Source organism: Hemiscyllium ocellatum, chromosome 6 (genome assembly GCF_020745735.1).
Source record: "Hemiscyllium ocellatum isolate sHemOce1 chromosome 6, sHemOce1.pat.X.cur, whole genome shotgun sequence".
NCBI classification, from domain to species: domain Eukaryota; kingdom Metazoa; phylum Chordata; class Chondrichthyes; order Orectolobiformes; family Hemiscylliidae; genus Hemiscyllium; species Hemiscyllium ocellatum.
The window spans coordinates 30,984,296-31,003,373 of record NC_083406.1 but is presented as its reverse complement, the minus strand read 5'-3'; the positions used below and the strand labels follow the sequence as shown (position 1 = coordinate 31,003,373).

The 19,078-nt window shown below is 38.3% G+C and overlaps 1 protein-coding gene across 6 annotated transcripts in view; it reads right to left on the bottom strand.

Moving 5' to 3' along the window:
* Positions 1 to 19,078, bottom strand: part of scel (sciellin) — an 83,135-nt gene that overhangs the window by 45,898 nt on the left and 18,159 nt on the right. For 4 of the 6 annotated variants that reach the window (XM_060825923.1, XM_060825924.1, XM_060825920.1 and 1 more), the window contains exons 2-7: positions 12,985 to 13,085; positions 9,769 to 9,865; positions 8,631 to 8,702; positions 7,693 to 7,758; positions 3,966 to 4,031; positions 2,826 to 2,924 (exon numbers count right to left, since the gene is read on the bottom strand). In XM_060825923.1, the coding sequence (XP_060681906.1) occupies positions 2,826 to 2,924; positions 3,966 to 4,031; positions 7,693 to 7,758; positions 8,631 to 8,702; positions 9,769 to 9,865; positions 12,985 to 13,042 (458 nt within the window). In that variant the 5' untranslated portion in view covers positions 13,043 to 13,085. The remainder of the gene's footprint in view (positions 1 to 2,825; positions 2,925 to 3,965; positions 4,032 to 7,692; positions 7,759 to 8,630; positions 8,703 to 9,768; positions 9,866 to 12,984; positions 13,086 to 19,078) is intronic. The other 2 variants (XM_060825922.1, XM_060825925.1) reach the window with 2 other exon arrangements.

The following is a 19,078-nucleotide window of genomic DNA, read 5'->3' as shown; positions in this document are numbered from 1 at the left end:
CCCATCATCGCATTCTCCATGGCAGTTAGGCATGAGCAATATATGCTGGCCCAGGTAATTACACCCACATCCCATGAGTGAATAAAAGCATATACATGATGTACACTTCTCATCTGTGTGATGTCAGTTTCAATAAATTTGAAGATACCCAGCTGAATCAAAAACAGGGAGCTGAAACTGAAGCTGAATTGTAGCCACTAACTAAAAAGTTAACGTGTATTTTCAGAAGACAGTTTTATTATTGGTCTGTGACAACTTTTATTTTCTGTCTAATAGTTTACTTTGGGTTCATAATCCAGACAAAACGATAGTAAAATTAATTGGTGTTTACCACATTATGAACTCAAAGGGATGCTGTTGTCACAATCAAACCACATTGTCAAATAATAATTAAGCTCCTTGTCTTTATTATAATAATTCTCTGACACTCAAAAATTTGTGGCAGACAGCTATCAATGTCTACAGAATTTAGCTCACAGGTTCTGAACTTTAAAGGGCTTCAATTTCTGCATTAATGGGGGTATTTGCTGTCAGAAGTTTCAGCTCAAAATCTGCATTATAGAATTAGTCTGTTCAATAAAATATGAATATTGACAATAATAAAACATTGTCAATATTCATATTGATAAAATTACAGGTGTTTACATGACATTGCAAAGTATGAAAGTCTTACAGAAAACTTAAAATCCCAAGTATGTTTCCCTTCTTGTTTCACTGTTAAGTGACAGACAAATGCTTAAAATAAGTCAACGTCTGCTGAATGTTGTCAAATTCGTTTGCTTAGAATATTTGCATGATATCATCGCTTAAACATTCATGACTTATTGTCATAGTTAAGCAATTTTGCTTCTGCCTGTTATTACTAATGTGCTCAATACTACACCTATAGGAGATTTGCTTGGCAGGAACACCAGCATTTTGTTGTGCCAGCGCATTTGTTCAAGTAAATTTGGCTGCTCATGCAGAATATGTCAAAGTTTACTGACACCCACAATACATGTCATTCATAAGGACATGTCTTTACCATTTCAATTAATGTGGTTACAGAGCCGCAGGTGCTAAATCAACTCAAAAATTTACAGGAGTTCTATGTACTTGAAATATAATGGCCTTAATAAATATGAAGAGGCAGAGATATGAAAATAAGCAATAAAACTCCAATAGCTAACAAAAATAGCAGATAATCCTGAAGAGGAAAACAGCCCATTCTCCTTCCTATGCTCCTGTGCAATTCAAGGACATCAGCTTAGATCATTAGTCAATACAAAGCAAATCCCTGTTAAAAGGAAATTTGGTAACTGGCTTGAATTTGCTCAAATCAACAAGGAAATGTCACTTGAAAACATTATTGTGAACTCCAAATTAACATTTAGCAGAAGAAATGCAAATTCTGATTTACAGTCAGTGATCCGGATATTCTAATTCATACAACTGGTGTTTGTGACAAAAAACTCTGACCACACTGTTCTCCAGTCTGATAAGAAACTGATTACAATTTGTGGTAACATTGAATATGCAGCCAAAAATGCCATGGAACCATTAGGTAGGAAGGAAGAACATTGTTGGAGGACGGTGGCGAGTGCTAGTTGGAAGATCTAAAAAAAGGCATGCAAAGAGAAAAGGAAGGCATCACAAGGAAACCATGTTCAGACTCACTTCAGAGGTCACTATTGTGGCTGATCTAGTGGCCAGCAAATTTTGTGTTTGAAGAAATGGAAAGTGCTGACATTTCACATTTCAGGAATAGATGGGGACATGAAACCTGCATTGAGTAGGAACTTGGCAAGTTTTAAAACTATTTTGGACATTTCCTATGATTGAATAAGCCTCCTTTGTTCCACTAAGACTCTTTACAGCAACTTTCTCACCATCCTTGAATGGATCTATATTAGCCAACTGCTGAAGGCTGCCCGCTCTATGATAATTTTTAAGCAATCAAGGTGTGGTCTTAATGAGCTGTTCACATGTCTTGATCAGTGCCACAGGCAAGTTCACTCATCCACAACTTCAGCTCCTCCCAAACTCTCAAAAGTCACTTAGGGTGGGAAAGGAGGCACTAGGTTAGCACATAAGCTATTAATACTAAGTTTTTAGGTTGGCCAAATCCCTCCTAGCCTCCACTATAGATCCAAGTAATCATAGTTCATGTGTTTGCTCATGAATTACCCAGCTCCCTTAAGCTTTAAAGGAAAAAAAAACTGCTCAATATGTTACGAGATCAGTGTAGGGACTTCAAAGTGGTATGCCACAATTCATTCTAGCAGTGGATTGCTGTGACAACATGTACTTTTACATGCATATCCAAGTTCCTTTATCACATGGCTGACAAGAATCTCTCCAATTTGTTACCACTTGTCACATGTTGGAATTAGTCCTCAATCTGTTTGGCTGCACTGTCCTTGGTCATTGAATTATAAGACAGAACTTGAACCAGGCTCAGAGGCTGCAGTGCTATCCATTGTAGCATAGCAGCTCCACCTGGAACAATATAGCTTTGCTCCAATGCACTCGAATTCAGTGCTGATATACAAATGAGAGTTTATTTAAAAAGAAAACACCCTAAAGTCCACCTGTCAAAAAGCACCAGTTGTATAAATGATCTTTATTAGGAATGGGAATATTATGCTGTTTATTATTCAGTGGTGTAGGCATATAGCATAAGTAGCTAATTGTTGTCAGGCCCACTTTATTCATAACAGACAGCATGCTTCCATCATTCCAAGGAATTTCTATTTTAAAAGTGATTGAAAATGTTGAGATGATTTCTTGCATTCAGTTATTTGCAGGAGCTTCACTCTGGCCGGTATCACAGTTAACACTTCTACCTGTTCAGGTCTTCTTCAGATCTGTATCGGCTGACCACAACTTTATTATCAAGCCCATGAGTTGGCTCTGAGCTGCTAACAAAAAGAACAGTTCTATACCTGAAACATACAAAGCTAAACAAATTTACTCAAAAGTTCTGATTGCACATTGCACATATCAAAGGGGTTACAATAATACAAGTCTTCTTCTCCTGTTTCACCCGATAAAACATCGGGTCTCCGGCATAATGTAACAATTCAAAACCAGACTTTCACAAAACTTCCCTCGCAAATAAACAATACCGATTTACTTTGCTGGTTTAAAATGCCTTTGAAGCAATCTTGTAAAATAAGCAACACAGCAGGTTATAAGAGTTATGCAAGCCTCTCTCAATTTGTTTGGAGCTGCCACCTTGGCATTTAGTGTACCAGTATGACAGTAGCTTGCAATTATATAGTGCCAATAACTAAACGGAAGTCAAGGGCCCTTAACTGAAGAGTAATCAAAAAAAAATTAAGTCCATGCTGAAGATGGTTTAGAGTGGGATATGTCTAAAGTGTGATGAAAGAGGTGGGAGAGGGAGGTGGACAAACAAAGAGATATAGAAAAGATTAATTTGAAGCATCTGATTATATGGGGGATGATCATTGCCGCCTAGATGAAGCTTGCTATGTCACAATCAATATTTATTTAAGATCAATAAAGTTCATCTCACAACAGTGAGAAAGGTCTTAGTCAGAAAGGCATTAATGGCACATGTGCAATGCCCAAATCTGCAAGTTGTTTTGTTGTTGCTATATCTAGATTTCAGTTCCAGACTGGATTCATCAGCAGAATGACTAGTACACTTGAAGAAGTGCCATTTAAATCAGATGGTATTTTCCCTCAATAGCCATTTCTGACATGTCACAGTAGAAACATGAACTGGTGAAATAGGCTTGGTAACTTTCATATTTCCCAGTGTTATTATAAATGTTGTGACTGATTGCCTAACTCTCATAAACTATACTTCAATATAATCCACATCTGCCAATAACCAATGTTAGATCTTTCACTACTGATTCTTTTCACTACTGTAGGATAGATACAACCCACAGATTTCATAATGTTCTTTCATTTATCTATGACCACTACAGTTACAGTTGTTGTCATGATCTTACCTTGTAGGTCTATCCAAAGTTGAAGACCGCTGTTTTGAGCTGAGATCAGTAGTGCTACTGTTGTCCCTATACAAATGAAGATGCGATAGTTATTATGCCTTATATTAATTCATTATGGAGCAATGAAACTAAGAAAACAAAAATCCAAAATGCTAAAAGCTTTGAAAAGTTGGAAACATCCGACATGTCAGACAGGCGTAAATCTTCATCTTCTTTATTTCATGCAGTGAGGCTAATTCCTTTTGAGGCTTCAGGGGTCTTTCCTGTCTACTGAAGAATCATTGACAGATTCAGGCTACTTTATTTTTGGGAAAGCTCCCCAAACATCATACCAATCCGGCAATGGTGAGATCACAGTGAACCTTCCCCTGAAATCAAGACCCAGAGTGCTACCTAGCAAGAGTTAGCAGCCAGAGGCACTTAACAATATGACTGAGGAGGCTGACACTGTTGCCTGAAGGGCACCATCTGAAGTATCAGAATCACAAAGGCACACACACCACAAGTGAATAATGTGGGGGATGGGGGTTGTGAGGAAAGGGATATAGAAGGATGTGCCTTAGCTCCAGCTTCCTGATATCCAGTCTCTCAACCAAACAATTGTTCCCTTTGATCGAGGGATCACTCCCTCTCAATGTGGAAAGTGGCTCTCCCCAGTTTCACTTGCCAAGCCCACCACAGGTGACAGGGCCATGAAGTGCTGGATTAATCCGGTGGCAGTGGGATGAAGCCTTTAAGTGGTCATTAATTGACCAAAAGAAGGCCTCAATTGGAGGCAGGTTTGGAAGGTCAACCAAGGAAGCATGAATTATTTAATGGGTGTTGCTGAAATTGAGTAGTTCCAGAAACAGCTTAGTATAGGTACATGAATAGCTCATTTAGCCCTTGAGCCAGATTTCTCATGCAATGATGTATGGTTGGTATGCGACTTAGCTCCAAGCACCTCCCTTCTCCTTATATTTCTTGAGATCTTGGGCTTTTAAACATAACTCAGATTCTTATTTTGGGAGGGTTGGGGAAGTGGGGAGGTCAACAAAGAAATGGTTCAGACCATGTGTCAGGTTGGATAGTATTGCAGATTCTAGTTCTTCTGGTTAATGACCTGGTATACCTACTTTCACTGTGCATTTGAGTTGTTTTATCTACTTTCACCTAAATGTTTGGTCACCTGAGCCCGAGCCTAACCAATAAAAAACAAGATCAAACATTCACAATCAAAGTGCTGTAATTGAAAGATATTCATGTTACAAATTTTGAAAGATTTTAAATTTAACATTATTCAATTCATTTAAAAAGGAATCAATCACTCCTGTTACATTCTTTGAACAGAAGGAAAGGGTATGAAAAACAATGATAAAAATCAACAAGCAAGCATCAATTGAAGGTATGGCTAGGAATTGGTTTTCTCCATTAAATGGTTAGAAATAAGGAGAAAATCTGATTTGCAAGCAATCATCCAGTGAAATTATGCTGAATCAAGTTGATTGGGAAAGCTAGGATCAATTCTGGAATTCATATTCATCACTACCACTGAAATGTTTCGTGGCCAGATACTATTCTTGGTACCGCCAGTTTTTCTACCTGCCCAGGTATTCTTCAGATCTGAATCGGCTGAGAACAACTTTGTTACGGCCAGCATTAATTACCCAAACGCTGCTGGTAAAGAGAACAATTCTGCCTTAAAATGCATTTAAAGAAAACATCTCTGTCACACTTGATGGAATGAATTAGGCTTTTGATAAAGCATCTTGGAGAAAGTTAGGTCTGCAGATACTTGAGATCAGAGTCGAAGTGTGGTGCTGGCAAAGCATAACCAGTCAGGCAGCATCCGAGGAGCAGGAGAATTGGCATTCGGGGTATAAGCCCTTCATCAGAAATGTCCTGACATTCCTAATGAAGGGCTTATGCTGGAAACGTCTCCTGCTCCTTGGGTGCTGCCTTACCTGCAGCACTTTTCCAGCACCATACTTTTCCACTTTTGATAAAGCATCGCTAATGCAATACATAATGTTTTTTATTGCACCATTCTTTCCGTTGAAAATATCACTGACGCCCAAATAAATAAAAAAAACACCTCAACACTAATTGTACAAACACCATTTCACTGTATTCAGTTCAAAGAATTTAAAGTCTCTTAATGAGCATTACTCAGATGTGTAGTTTAACTCAGTGATCACAGTCACAGAAGTGTAAGGTGTTGAATTGTTTCAATTTCAACTATATTCATATTGGATAGGGGAAATATGTTTAGAAGCTAGCAGGGCAATCATGAATTTAATGGGTACTGAACTGGAAAAAGTCCTGTTCAACTGCTTTCTTCTGTTCCCCTGGGACCTCAGTTCTGATCGTCACTACATTGGACTCCAAATGCACATCTCAACACAATAATTTATTCATGTCCATATGTCCACCTAACTCAAGCCTCCATACAAAATCAATGGATGCCATTCACTGAACTATTCGATTGACAAGACCTTGCTCAAGCAACTTGATATTTGGATCATTCTTCACGCTGCTTTCTTATCATCGATGTTTTGTATTGAAGAAGAATTCAACCCTGTTTCAAAAGCTTGTACATAATAGCACTGTATTTGCAAAAACAAAAATGCTTTTTCATCTTCTCAATGGTTTTAAGTTGTATTACAGAGAAATATTGTTTTCAACTTGCCAACATTTCTGAGCAGTATAGTATGAAATGTGGCATATTTGAGGAGTTAAGTATTACCATCTTCTGTCAATTTTTAACATATATATAGAAAATATAAAAATTTCTGTTTCACTTTTTGATCACTGTTTATTCATTTGTTTGGGTTTAATGGTTTTGATGGATGGCATTTACTCCAGGACATTTACCACTGTCTTCATGACAGTTGAATTTAAATTAGATTTACTACATGATAAAAGATTATTGACAAAGGGATTTCATCTACCCAGCTATTTCTACAATGTCATTTGTTGGCTTGTATTTGAGATCATTTTATGGTTGGTGTAGATCAGGCTCCAAAACATGTTTACTTTCCCATCAATAATGTTGCAAAACGTACACATTTCTTTTGCTCCTGTCACTACACATTGAAATTATTACTACAAATGTTGTCAACTTGGAACTTAATTATCCAAACTCATAATTAGACTTTCACCTCAAAGCTAGATCTTCTTTATGCTATCTTGCCAGACTAGCCACGAATGAAAGCCTAATGTTAAGCATGCTCTTGTATGATTATTTTCAAGCTGTATGTCAGAATGTATATTCCAACAGTCAAGAAAGAACAACAGCATGGTAACTCAGTTCTGGGAAATTCCTGTCTGCTACATGCTGTACAAGTTTAAAATGTGACATTTAGAAATGTGTTAACCTAACAACTTTGTTGGATTAATTTTTGCATTGCTCACCTCAAAATGGATGGAGAATGAGATATTCTGGACACAGAATGAAGTCAGCATTAATTTTGTTTGACCTTTAACCCAGTGGAGTCATAGTTTCAGTAGAAAAGGTTGGACTTGTTCCAATTTTTCATGTTGGAATGGCATATTTTAAAATTCCATGTGGGAATCTGTTGAAACTCATTCAACTTGACAATTCATGAGACAATAGCTCTGCTTTTAAATTTAAATCTTTGTTGTTCATTAGTTACATTGGCAAACTATATTAACATAACACATTGATCAAACACACAAAACAGCAATGTATTTTTGATTCTTGAAAAATCTTTTGATAAATTCACACCTTCTTCGTCCATCTATGGTATCCGCCTTTGTTGTTGACTTCAGGCCATTCGTCTTATTTGAATCACTGTGTAAACGAGACAGACAAGGCAGACTCAGAAACTGTTGGTAGAAATACGATACAAGCAATGTACTTCAAGTCATTAAGCCAAGCTAAAAGGAATTAACTCAAAAAAATGCAGAATTTAAAAAGTGCATGATCAAATGAATGACTTAAGAGATACAGAACAAAGTGAGGTACTGCAGATACTGGAGATCAGAGCTGAAAATGTGTTGCTGGAAAAGCGAAGCAGGTCAGGCAGCATCCAAGGAGCAGGAGAATCGACGTTTCGGGCATGAGCTCTTCTTCAGGATTCCTGAAGAAGGGCTCATGCCTGAAACGTCAATTCTCCTGCTCCTTGGATGCTGCCTGACCTGCTGCGCTTTTCCAGCAACACATTTTCAGCGACTTAAGAGATACAACCTATTCAACTTGATTGAGACTAGTGTGCTTTGTAATTAGCATAGTGAATACAAAATTTTGCAATGTTGTGTGTTTTACTGTGATCATGCCAAATACAGAAAAGCGCATTTTCATTAAAGGGCACTCCCTTCTGTGTTTGCTGAAATTTATTCAAGACATGAATTTACATTTTTTAAATAAAGCAACAATTTACTCTTATTTAATATATAAATTATTTTCTGCTTGTACAGAATTAAATAAAAGAATTAAATAAATGTATTGCATCATTCAATATAACCATGCCTGGTGAAGTTAGACAAAGAAATGCTTTAAATAAGCATACTCATGTTTCATGGTCATGTTGAATAGTACAGCAGGCCTGAGGGGTCAAATGGCTTACTCCTGCTCCTATCTTCTGTATTTCTATGATCTGTCCTCTTATCCTTATATAAGATATGCAAGGCAGAACAAATTTTAAAGTAGAAGAATGTTTCTACCTGTTCAGGGCTTCATTAGATTTAACTCGACTTAGTACACTTTTGCCATAGTTGACATCAGTTGGCATTTGCCTGTTAATAAAGAATAATTTTGTTTTATTAAATATGTGTGCTTACAGAATTCAAAATAAAACACTCCCTCAACACAACAATTAAGATGGAGGAAAGGACTTTGGTGCTTGCTATGAAACAGTCAGGTAACAAATAACAGAATAGTTGGCTTAGTGGTGAGCACTGCTGCCTCTCAGAATCATGGATCCAGGTTTGATTCTAGCTTTGGGCGATTGTCTGTGTGGAGTTTGCACATTCTCCCAGTGTCTGCGTGGGTTTCCTCTGGGTGCTCCGGTTTCCTCTCACAATCTAACAGTGTGCAAGTTAGGTGAACTGGCCATGCTAAATTGCCCATAGTGTTCAGGGATGTGTAGGTTAGGTGCATTAGTCAGGGGAAGTGTAGACTATTAGGGTAGGGGATTGGGTCTGAGTAGGATACCCTTCGGAGGGTCAGTGTGGACTTGTTGGCCAAATGGCCTGTTTCCACACTGTAGGAACTCTATGAACTGATAAATAGAAAATCCACTTAAAGTAAGAAGTGATTATGAGTCCAACAATCATATTAAAGGAGATGTGAAGAAGATGGAAATGGAAGTATTTGGTTAGGCTTGTGAGAGGTAAGAGAGAAATGCATGGTAAAGGATGAAATTAAACAACATATTTCCTGCCCAATGGCAGGGTTTGGCAGATGTCAGAATACAGTAATTAAATTATTACATTGAGACTGGAATGGACATTGCAAACAAATACAGAATGAGTATTACCATGTGGTACTAATAAATATAGACTGGAAACTTCAGCAAGGAAGTGAGCAAACTTTGGTAGTTTGCTCATTAACTGTTTAAGCAAAGTCGAATTGATTACATTTTACTTGAAAGCCTCATGTTAACAACAACTTAAAACATTATCATGACCAAACAAAAAGAGTTGGAAAGAGATTAGCTGATTCACCACTATTCATCCAATTAAAACAATCATTAATTAAAATTAATTTCAAGCAGATTAATAAACTGACTGTGGCACATTGTGAAACAATTGTCCCTTTAACTTTCCAATTCTTATTTTAAGGATGTGGTTCAACACTCACTGTGATTCATCTGATGGTTTGTTTTTAATCCATGCTTCATCACTCATTAAACGAGTTTTCTTTTTTGTTTCCCGCATAACCTGGTCCCTGCCTTCGTCTGAAATTGAAATTTTATGATCTGTAAATGACTGTGGTGAAAGCAATATCACAGATGAAAGTAGAAAATCTATCAGTAAGTAACGACGTAGAAATGGAAAAAGTCATTTTGCTCATTGGGTGAATCTCATCTAGGTCCTATTTTACAGCAAACTACTTTTATCTCTGTCTTTTTCCTATTCTACTTTGCAATCTCTCCTCTCTTGGTCGAACATAGGGACATAGTCATTCTGACTTTCATACACATCCTGCTTTGTCTACCTCTTAACTCCATCTCCCCGCTTTTGTGCTGTAACCCTTAATATATAACTGAAATCCAGCAAGCCAAGTTTTGAAATTGTCAGTTGACAGTCTCCAAACCTTCATTCTAGGAGGGTGATCCCAATTCTAGTGCATATGCTCTTCTTTGCATATGCTTTCGAACTTCACTCTTGAGTAGTCCAGCTCTAATACTAAGGTTGATGCCTTCTTCAGAACTCTCCTACCAAATGAAATAATTTCTACCTGTCCTATCAAATCCTTAGCAATCTAAGCATTTCATCTGCATCATTCTTTCATCTTGAATTTCCAGGTGAACAGTCTGGGTAATCCATTTTCAAAACACAATCTTTTCAGCACTTGGTATCATTCCAGCAATTCTGCACTGCATCTCCTCCAAAATCAATTGCCTAAATCTCCCAACCACCATCAGATTGGCACTTGGTTCCTGCTTTTCTCAGAGACACAAGTTCCACATTTCTGGCTGGGACTCCTATCCTTTCTTCTCCAAATTCTGAGTCAACCTGAAATGGAGCTTTTTTTTCATGAAAAGAGGATAAATATAAGCCATAGTCCCTTCTTACAACACTAACTGTCATACTCTGATAATTTTAAATGTCCCAAAGCTTCTTTCGAAGAGGTACATGAGAATGTAAACATATAATGGGGCAGGGTAAGTAAATTAATCAAGCAAGGGGGGAAAGCTGGGTTAGGGCATAAGGTGGGTTGGGGGACAATGGATAAGAGTGTTGGATTAGTGAGATAAGTGAGTGAGGGGGTACTATGGATAAATTTATGACATGATGGGGTAAATCAGATGAGGGAATAGGTTGGATCAGGTTTTGAATGGATAATACAAGTGAGAAAGGGAATAGGGTGGTTGAGGGGTGAGGATGGGTACTTAGGTAAGGGGGAAAGTTGAGTGAAGGGGGCATTTGAATAAGGGATAAGGTGAAAGGTGTGCACAGTGTCAGCTGAGTAGAGTGACATGTGGAGAGGGTGGTAGGTTATAGAGTGATTCGGAAGATCAGGCGTAGTAAGGATGATTAGGGGGCATTCATGGGGATTGACCTGAGGTTCATCAGAGAAACAGTAACAGTCAGGATGGAGAAGTGGTGGTTGGGAGAGAGTTAGGATGAAATATCTGGGGGATAGTCATATAACTGTCTAGGAGGTAGAGAAGGATTTTTACTTTCTAACAGTTTCTGAGCAACTATCCAAAACCGTTCACAGAGCTTTGACTCTAACTCAGAATTAGAGACACATTCAGAAGGTGCTGAAGAGCAGAGAAAGTGTCCATTGGAAGATTACACTGCTTGGTGATTCCCATGGAGTTCTAGCACTTGGCTTTCCAAGAGATTCCGTAGTGCATCTTGCAGGGTCTTCGATTATCCAGAGACCAGATAATCTGGGCCATTTCAAGAACTACTCCATTTTGGTTCTAACCAGTCCTGAGTCCAGCTAAAGAACTACTCCATATGGGATACAACCAGCCCTTTGTAAACTGTACCATAACAGAGCTTGGTTAGCTTGGATGGCTGATGAGTGATGTAGGATGGCAATAGCATGGATTAAATTCTGCGCTCTGGCTAAGGTTAACACGAAGAACTCTCCTTCTCAATCTCTCCTCACACATAAAGGATGGTGACCCTCAGATTAATCCACGACCGGTTGTCTCTATATAATGAAAGAGTGGGACTATGCTGACTTTACCTCCATCATAACTTCTAAATCTTTGAATTTCAGTTCACACATTAAACTACACCCATCTAAAGTAAGTCAATTTTTGTTTTCAGTTCAATTATATTGGATTCAATTTTAACTATTGAAGAAATGCATCACTTGAGGTGGATTGGGTTTGAACATGTCAACCATTGTCACCGATTCTGGAGAAATGAATTCAGGAATTAAACATGCAAAAATAGGTAACCTTTGAGAATGTTTTCTCCTTTAATTTTGAGAATTAATTGCTCTGAACTCCAAATAAATGATCCTGCCAGTAATTATGGAAGGTGCCATTCTAACTTGTCCAATGATAATAATAATAATAATAGCTCTTTCTGTTACAATTCTTAAAACAAACATTATTGACTCCTTTTGAGTCTTGATCATTGTATCTAAATACAAGGAAAGTCCCAGTCACTGAAAGGGAGAAGCTTTGGATGCCGATTTCATAAGACAGGAAATCATTGAAATGTCTTTGATCATTTTGTAACAGCTTGAACATGGTTCTGTAGCAATATGCCAGTGGACAAAGGTTTTCACATAAGTTAGAAAAACAGGAGTAAAAAAGTTGACTTTATTATGGTTTATTTGTAAAATACATCTCACTATAATAGGGGCAACATGTGTTATTTGTACCCTGACATAACTGTGGTCTGGGAATAATAAGAATACCTGAAGAGACAGGTAATGAGGCTATTGGTATATCACTGCTCACATTATCCATTAAATAATAGCTCCTTTGTTCTAACTCCTAAATGCTTTTTGACATTACTTATTCATTCAATGACAGTCCTGCTGATATTAATTGGAGCACAATTGTGATATTATATATTCAGCCTCACATAATTATATTAGATCCATGAATAAACTATTGTTTATATATGTGTCGGAGAAAGTGAGGACTGCAGATGCTGGAGATCAGAGCTGAAAATGTGTTGCTGGAAAAGCGCAGCAGGTCAGGCAGCATCCAAGGAGCAGGAGAATCGATGTTTCGGGCATGAGCCCCTCTTCAGGCTCATGCTCGAAACATCGATTCTCCTGCTCCTTGGATGCTGCCTGATCTGCTACACTTTTCCAGCAACACATTTTCAGTTTATATATATATCAGCAGCAAAAAGAATATCAAAACTTACAAACCTGCTTGGTTGGGTTTGTTGACTGAGAAAGATTCTGTTAATTTTTTAAATAGTGCCATTTCTAAAGATTTGAACTTCTTTTGTCCTCTTCAACAGCTTCACCTAGAAGCAAATAAATAAAAATTTAATCAAAATTCCTCAATTATTATCTGTTAAATTCTATTACTATCTATTAATCATAGAAAACAGTTTAGAGGAACACATTACTTCATATCAAATTTACAATGACAACTGCAGTATTTCCCTTGTGTGGAGCCGCATGAGATGGGGGAGACACTAAATGTGTAATTTGCATTGGTATTTACTGTGGAAAGAGACGTGGAAGATACAGAATGTAGGGAAACAGATTGTGACATCTTGAAAAATGTCCATTTGAAATGAATAAAAGTAGATAAATCCCCAGGGCCTGATCAGGTGTATCCTAGAACTCTGTGGGAAGCTAGGGAAGTGATTGCTGGTCCTCTTACTGAGAGATTTTTATCATCGCAGGTGAGATGCCGGAAGACTGGAGGTTGGCTAGTGTGGTGCCACTGTTTAAGAAAGGTGGTAAGGACAAGCCAGGGAACTATAGACTAGTGAGCCTGATGTCCGTGGTGGGCAAGTTGTTGGAGGGAATCCTGAGGGACAGGATATATATGTATTTGGAAAGGCAAGGACTGATTAGGATAGCCAACATGGCTTTGTGTGAGGGAAATCATGTCTCACAAACTTGAGTGAGTTTTTTGAAGAAGTAACAAAGAGGATTGATGAGGGCAGAGTGGTAGATGTGATCTATATGGACTTCAGTAAGGCGTTCGACAAGGTTCCTCGTGGGAGACTGGTGAGCAAAGTTAGATCTCATGGAATGCAGGAAGAACTCACCATTTGGATACAGAACTGGCTCAAAAGTATAAGACAGGTGGTGGTGGAGGGTTGTTTTTCAGACTGGAGGCCTGTGACCAATGGAGTTCCATAAGGATCAGTACTGGGTTCACTACTTTTCATCATTTATATAAATGATTTGGATGTGAGCATTGGAGGTACAGTTAGTAAGTTTGAAGATGACACCAAAATTGGAGGTGTAATGGACAGCGAAGAAGGTTACCTCAGATTACAACGAGATCATGATCAGATGGGCCAATGGGCTGAGAAATGGCAGATGGAGTTTAATTTAGATAAATGTTAGGTGCTGAATTTTGGGAAAGCAAATAGATTCATAGAGTCATAGAAATGTACTACACGGAAACAGACACTTCAGTACACCCCATCCATGCTGACCAGGTATCCCAACCCAATCTAGTCCCACCTGCCAGAACCCAGCCCATATCTCTCTAAACCCTTCTTATTCATATATCCATTTAAATGCCTTTTAAAGATTGCAATTGTACCAGCCTCCACCACTTCCTCTGGCAGCTCATTCCATACACGTACCACCCTCTGTGTGAAAATGTTGCCCCTTAGGTCTCTTTTATATCTTTCCCTTCTCATCCTCAACCTATGCTCTCTAGTTCTGGACTCCCCAACCCCAGGGAAAAGACTTTGCCTATTTACCCTATCCATGCCCCTCATAATTTTGTAAACTTCTATAAGGTCACCCCTCAGCCTCCAACGCTCCAGGGAAAACAGCCTGTTCAGCTTGCCATTAAGTGTTGTAAGTCCTACTAAGATTTGCTTTCCCAAAATGCAGCACCTCGCATTTATCTGAATTAAACTCCATCTGCCACTCATACACTTAACGGCAAGGCCCTAGGGAGTGTCGCTGAACAAAGAGACCTTTGAGTGCAGGTTCATAGGTCCTTGAAAGTGGGGTCACAGGTAGATAGGACAGTGAAGAAGGCATTTGGTATGCTTTCTTTTATTGGTCAGAGTATTGAGTACAGGAGTCGGGAGGTCATGGTGCGGCTGTACAGGACATTGGCCTGGCCACTGTTGGAATATTGCATGCAATTCTGGTCTCTTATCAGAAAGATTTAGAAACAGAAAAGATTTACAAGAATGTTGCCAGGGTTGGAGGATTTGAGCTATAGGGAATGGTTGAATAGGCTGGGGCTGTTTTACCTGGAGTGTCGGAAGCTGAGGGGTGACCTTATAGAGAGGTTTATAAAATTATGAGGGGCATTGGTAGGATAAATAGACAAAGTCTTTTCCCTGGGGCGGGTGAGTCCAGAACTGGAGGGCATAGGTTTAGGGTGAGAGGGGAAAGATATGTAAGAGACTTAAAGAGGTAACGTTTTCATTTAGAGGGTGGTACGGGTATGCAATGAGCTGCCAGAGGAAGTGGTGGAGGCTGGTACAATTGCAACATTTAAAGGCACCTGGATGGGTATATGAAGAGGAAGGGTTTGGAGGGATATGGACTAGGAGCTGGCAGGGGGACTAGATTGGGTTGAGATATCTGGTCCGAAGGGTCTGTTTCTGTCCTGCACATCTCTATGACTCTATGATGAAGCATAGAATAACCTGAAAGTTTGCAATGGCTGTTTAGATTGAAAGTTATCAATAAGACAAGACTTGCATACTGGGCAATGGAACTGTCAATTTGAGAGAATGCATTTCTAAATATGGGCTCATGATACAGCTGTTGGATAACTTTGTGTTTATTTGCAGTAAGCAGTTGTTCAACCAGAAAAGGAAGGGTCAAACATTATAGAGAGGACATGACAATGAGGTTAAAGAGTTGTGGAAGTCTCATTTCACATAAAATATAGTGATAACAAGAATGTGCACAGATTACAAATATATCAAAGCAGAACAATCCAGAACAAAAGAAAGCAAACTCTTTCCTGTGAATTAGTACGAGTAAATTAAATGGGCAAAGGTAAAGCTGTCATAGTTCCACTCTCTCATTAGAATGAGATGTCTGTTCATGGTTTAACCAGAAGATCGCCACATCTCAGGCAAGGGGAGAGTTTGAGAAGGACAGTCCTTCGTGGAGAACTCAGCTAGTGCAGGAATTGAGCCATTGCTATAGAGGCTACACTGTATCACAAACCAGCTGTCCAGCCAACTGAACTAACCAACCTTTTACTGTAGTGAAGAAACAGATCCAGAAGCAACATTTCATATAAGATTTGATTTCCTTAATATTATACCAAGATGTAATCTCTGTAGATTGAATATTTTAGTAGATTACAATATTAACACAGGAGCTTTGACTTCAAAAACTTTTTTTCAGTGTTCCTGAATACTTAAGAATAAGCAACTGAATTAGCTATACAAACAGAGCTAAATATGTTTTATATATATGTGCTATGATTCACTCACTGAATTTATCTACAGGATTCAATTTTCACCTGGAAAACTCCAATCCAGTTCAGGCATCTACTGCCCACCTTGTGACTGAGTAAATTGATTGCGCAGCAGGTTCATGTCATAAAGTCACTAAACTTGGATGTATGTGCAAGCACAATAAAAGAATGTATGTGAAAAGGAAGTGGTATCTTTGCTCATATGTTGTCTCTCAAGGGAGAAAATGGTTCCTAGTTTAATGTCTATTGGATCCGTGAAGAATTGTAGGGGTCAGTTAGCTGGGCTGGCTAGATGGCTGATGAGCAGTTCAGAATAATGCTTTTAGTGTCTTTTTTTGCCCTTGTCCTCGCTGATTTGAGACCGATCTTTCCAGGAAAAGGTAGGTCTCAAATCAGCAAACTGCCACTGCCAAAAACCGTGAAAAACAGCTCAGCATAAGAAATCAATAGATAATAAGCCAAGGGCTTGCCTTCAGGCTGGACATACATATCTAAAAAGTATGGTCAAAACTGAGAAAATGATGTTGTCACTGTTTGTTATCACCTCCAAAATCAAAGCTATGTATTTTCCAAATTTGAGGGGCTTTTTTCTGGAAATGTACTTTGTCTGAACTGTGTGAAGTATTAGCACTGTGTTGTGGTTGAACTCTGGGAAGAGTTAGCATGGTGCATTGTCTGACTTATGCAAAAATTGTGACTGTGTGTGGTGTTATCACAGGCGGTGTGAACTGTGGGGACATTATCTATGCTTTCTGTGAAGTGTAGCTATCTATTTGCAACTATGTCAGTGTATTGTACATTGCAGGAAGAATATTGGGACACTGGTATTCATATTTACATTGCCATGTTAACATTCGTCATCTCAGTGTTATACTAAAACTTTTAGTGGATTAAAATACACTATAGTTCTAAAAGGATAAGAAATGAGGACTTAAAATGGTTATGGTGCTCCTGACCACAGAACGAAGCAAGCTGTTTGAGACCCAGGTGGAAGAAATCAAATACTACTTTTATCTAAAGACATTGAAACTAGACAATTGTGTTTACATCAAGAAATGTGCATCTCGTGTTTTAATGCACGTGTGTGATGATTTCACATATTGGAAAAGGAAAACCTCACCTGCCAGGTAGCCATCTTGGAAAGATAAAGAAAGCATACTCAGAAACACACAATGAACAATATTTCAGGAGCTGCTTTTGTGCATCAGAGCAAAAAGAAAGAAAATGAATTTGTAACAAGAATTAGAAGATAATCCATTTCCCTGACTCTCACAGATCTCAAAAACAATGCCTAATGAAAAGCAAAGTGAGGAAACCATAATTCACTGAGAATTCAAGAACACCTATAACCTTCACCACTGCTGAGATTACCAGTCAACATTTAAATAATTGTCGTTTTAGGCAAAAGCCCTTCATCAGGAATAAAGGCAGTGAGTCCTGATGATGGGCTTTTGCCCAAAATGTCGATTTCGCTGCACTTTGGATGCTGCCTGAACTGCTGTGCTCTTCCAGCACCACTGATCCAGAATCTTGTTTCCAGCATCTGCAGTCATTGTTTTTACCCCATTTAAATAATTGTAGTGTCAGGTTAAAAATCAATGTTAGGATTTTTAAATATGTAATTTTATTCGCTCTGTCTGTACTAGACATTTTTACATTTAAACTTATGACCTGCATTTTACCTCAGGATTAGTCAATAATAAAATTCTTCTTTCTTTCATTCAAGTAATCCTGTAATTGGCTCCTTCATTTAGATCTAATTAATTACATCTTTAATTGATGTGTGATACAGTTCATGCATGCTTAAAGAAATAGATAATATTGTTGTGACAGACCGAGAAGCATTTTTTCCCTCCTACCTTGTCGTAACAATATTCATTCCTTGTGAGAAAACTTGAATGTTTCATGTAGCATATGTTGGGTTATTTCTAGTGATTGAAGACATGAGGTTGCATACAGGTTTAAGATAATTTTTTTCAAGCGAATGCAGAGAAACTATATTCTAGACTAGCTAGAATTCATTACTTTTGTATCATTTCAGGCATGTAGGCATCTTATTGTAGAATTCCAAGCATGCTTCATACAAACAATGTTTGCTTTCATTCCAAGTCAGTATCTTATTCATCCAGTCAGGGATTGTTTAACCTTATTCTAACCTGGTAGTGTTTGTTCCATTTCTTATCAGTGTCTCTTTACCTCCCTGTGTCTAATCTCTCTGACTCCTATGGTCTTTCCAGGGTGTTCTGTTGACACAGGCACTAATGTTGTACAAGGCTTGCCAGGATTTCTGTTTACAGTAAACATAGAAATCAATTAACTGTTATTTAACCCTTACAGCTTAATTCTCACACAAGCTAGTCTGAGCACAAATAAAAGCATATTTCTGTAATGCTCTAGAAAAATCACAGTGTACATTGCAGTTACAAATTAGGTAACTGATGAAAGAGCAGTGCTCCAAAAGCTAGTGCTTCCAAATAAATCTGTTGGACTATAACCTGGTATTGTGTGATTTTTAAAATAGATAAAGTAATGTATTTAATCAATACTTCTGTAACTTTGAACTTCAGATATTTATATCAATGTTAGCCCATGTCAATGTAATGTTTCTTTCATTAGACTCGAAGCATCATGTTTAGAAGTTTAGAATTACTACAGTGTGGAAACAGCCCCTTCAGCCCAACAAATCCACACTGGCCTTCCAAAGAATAACCCACCCAGACCCATTCCCATACCCTATATTTACCCCCAACTAATGCACGTAACCTACACATCCCCAAACACTGTGGGCAATTTAGCATGGCCAATTCATCCAGCCTGCACATCTTTGGACTGTCGGAGATAATTGGAGCACTCAGAGGAAACCCATGC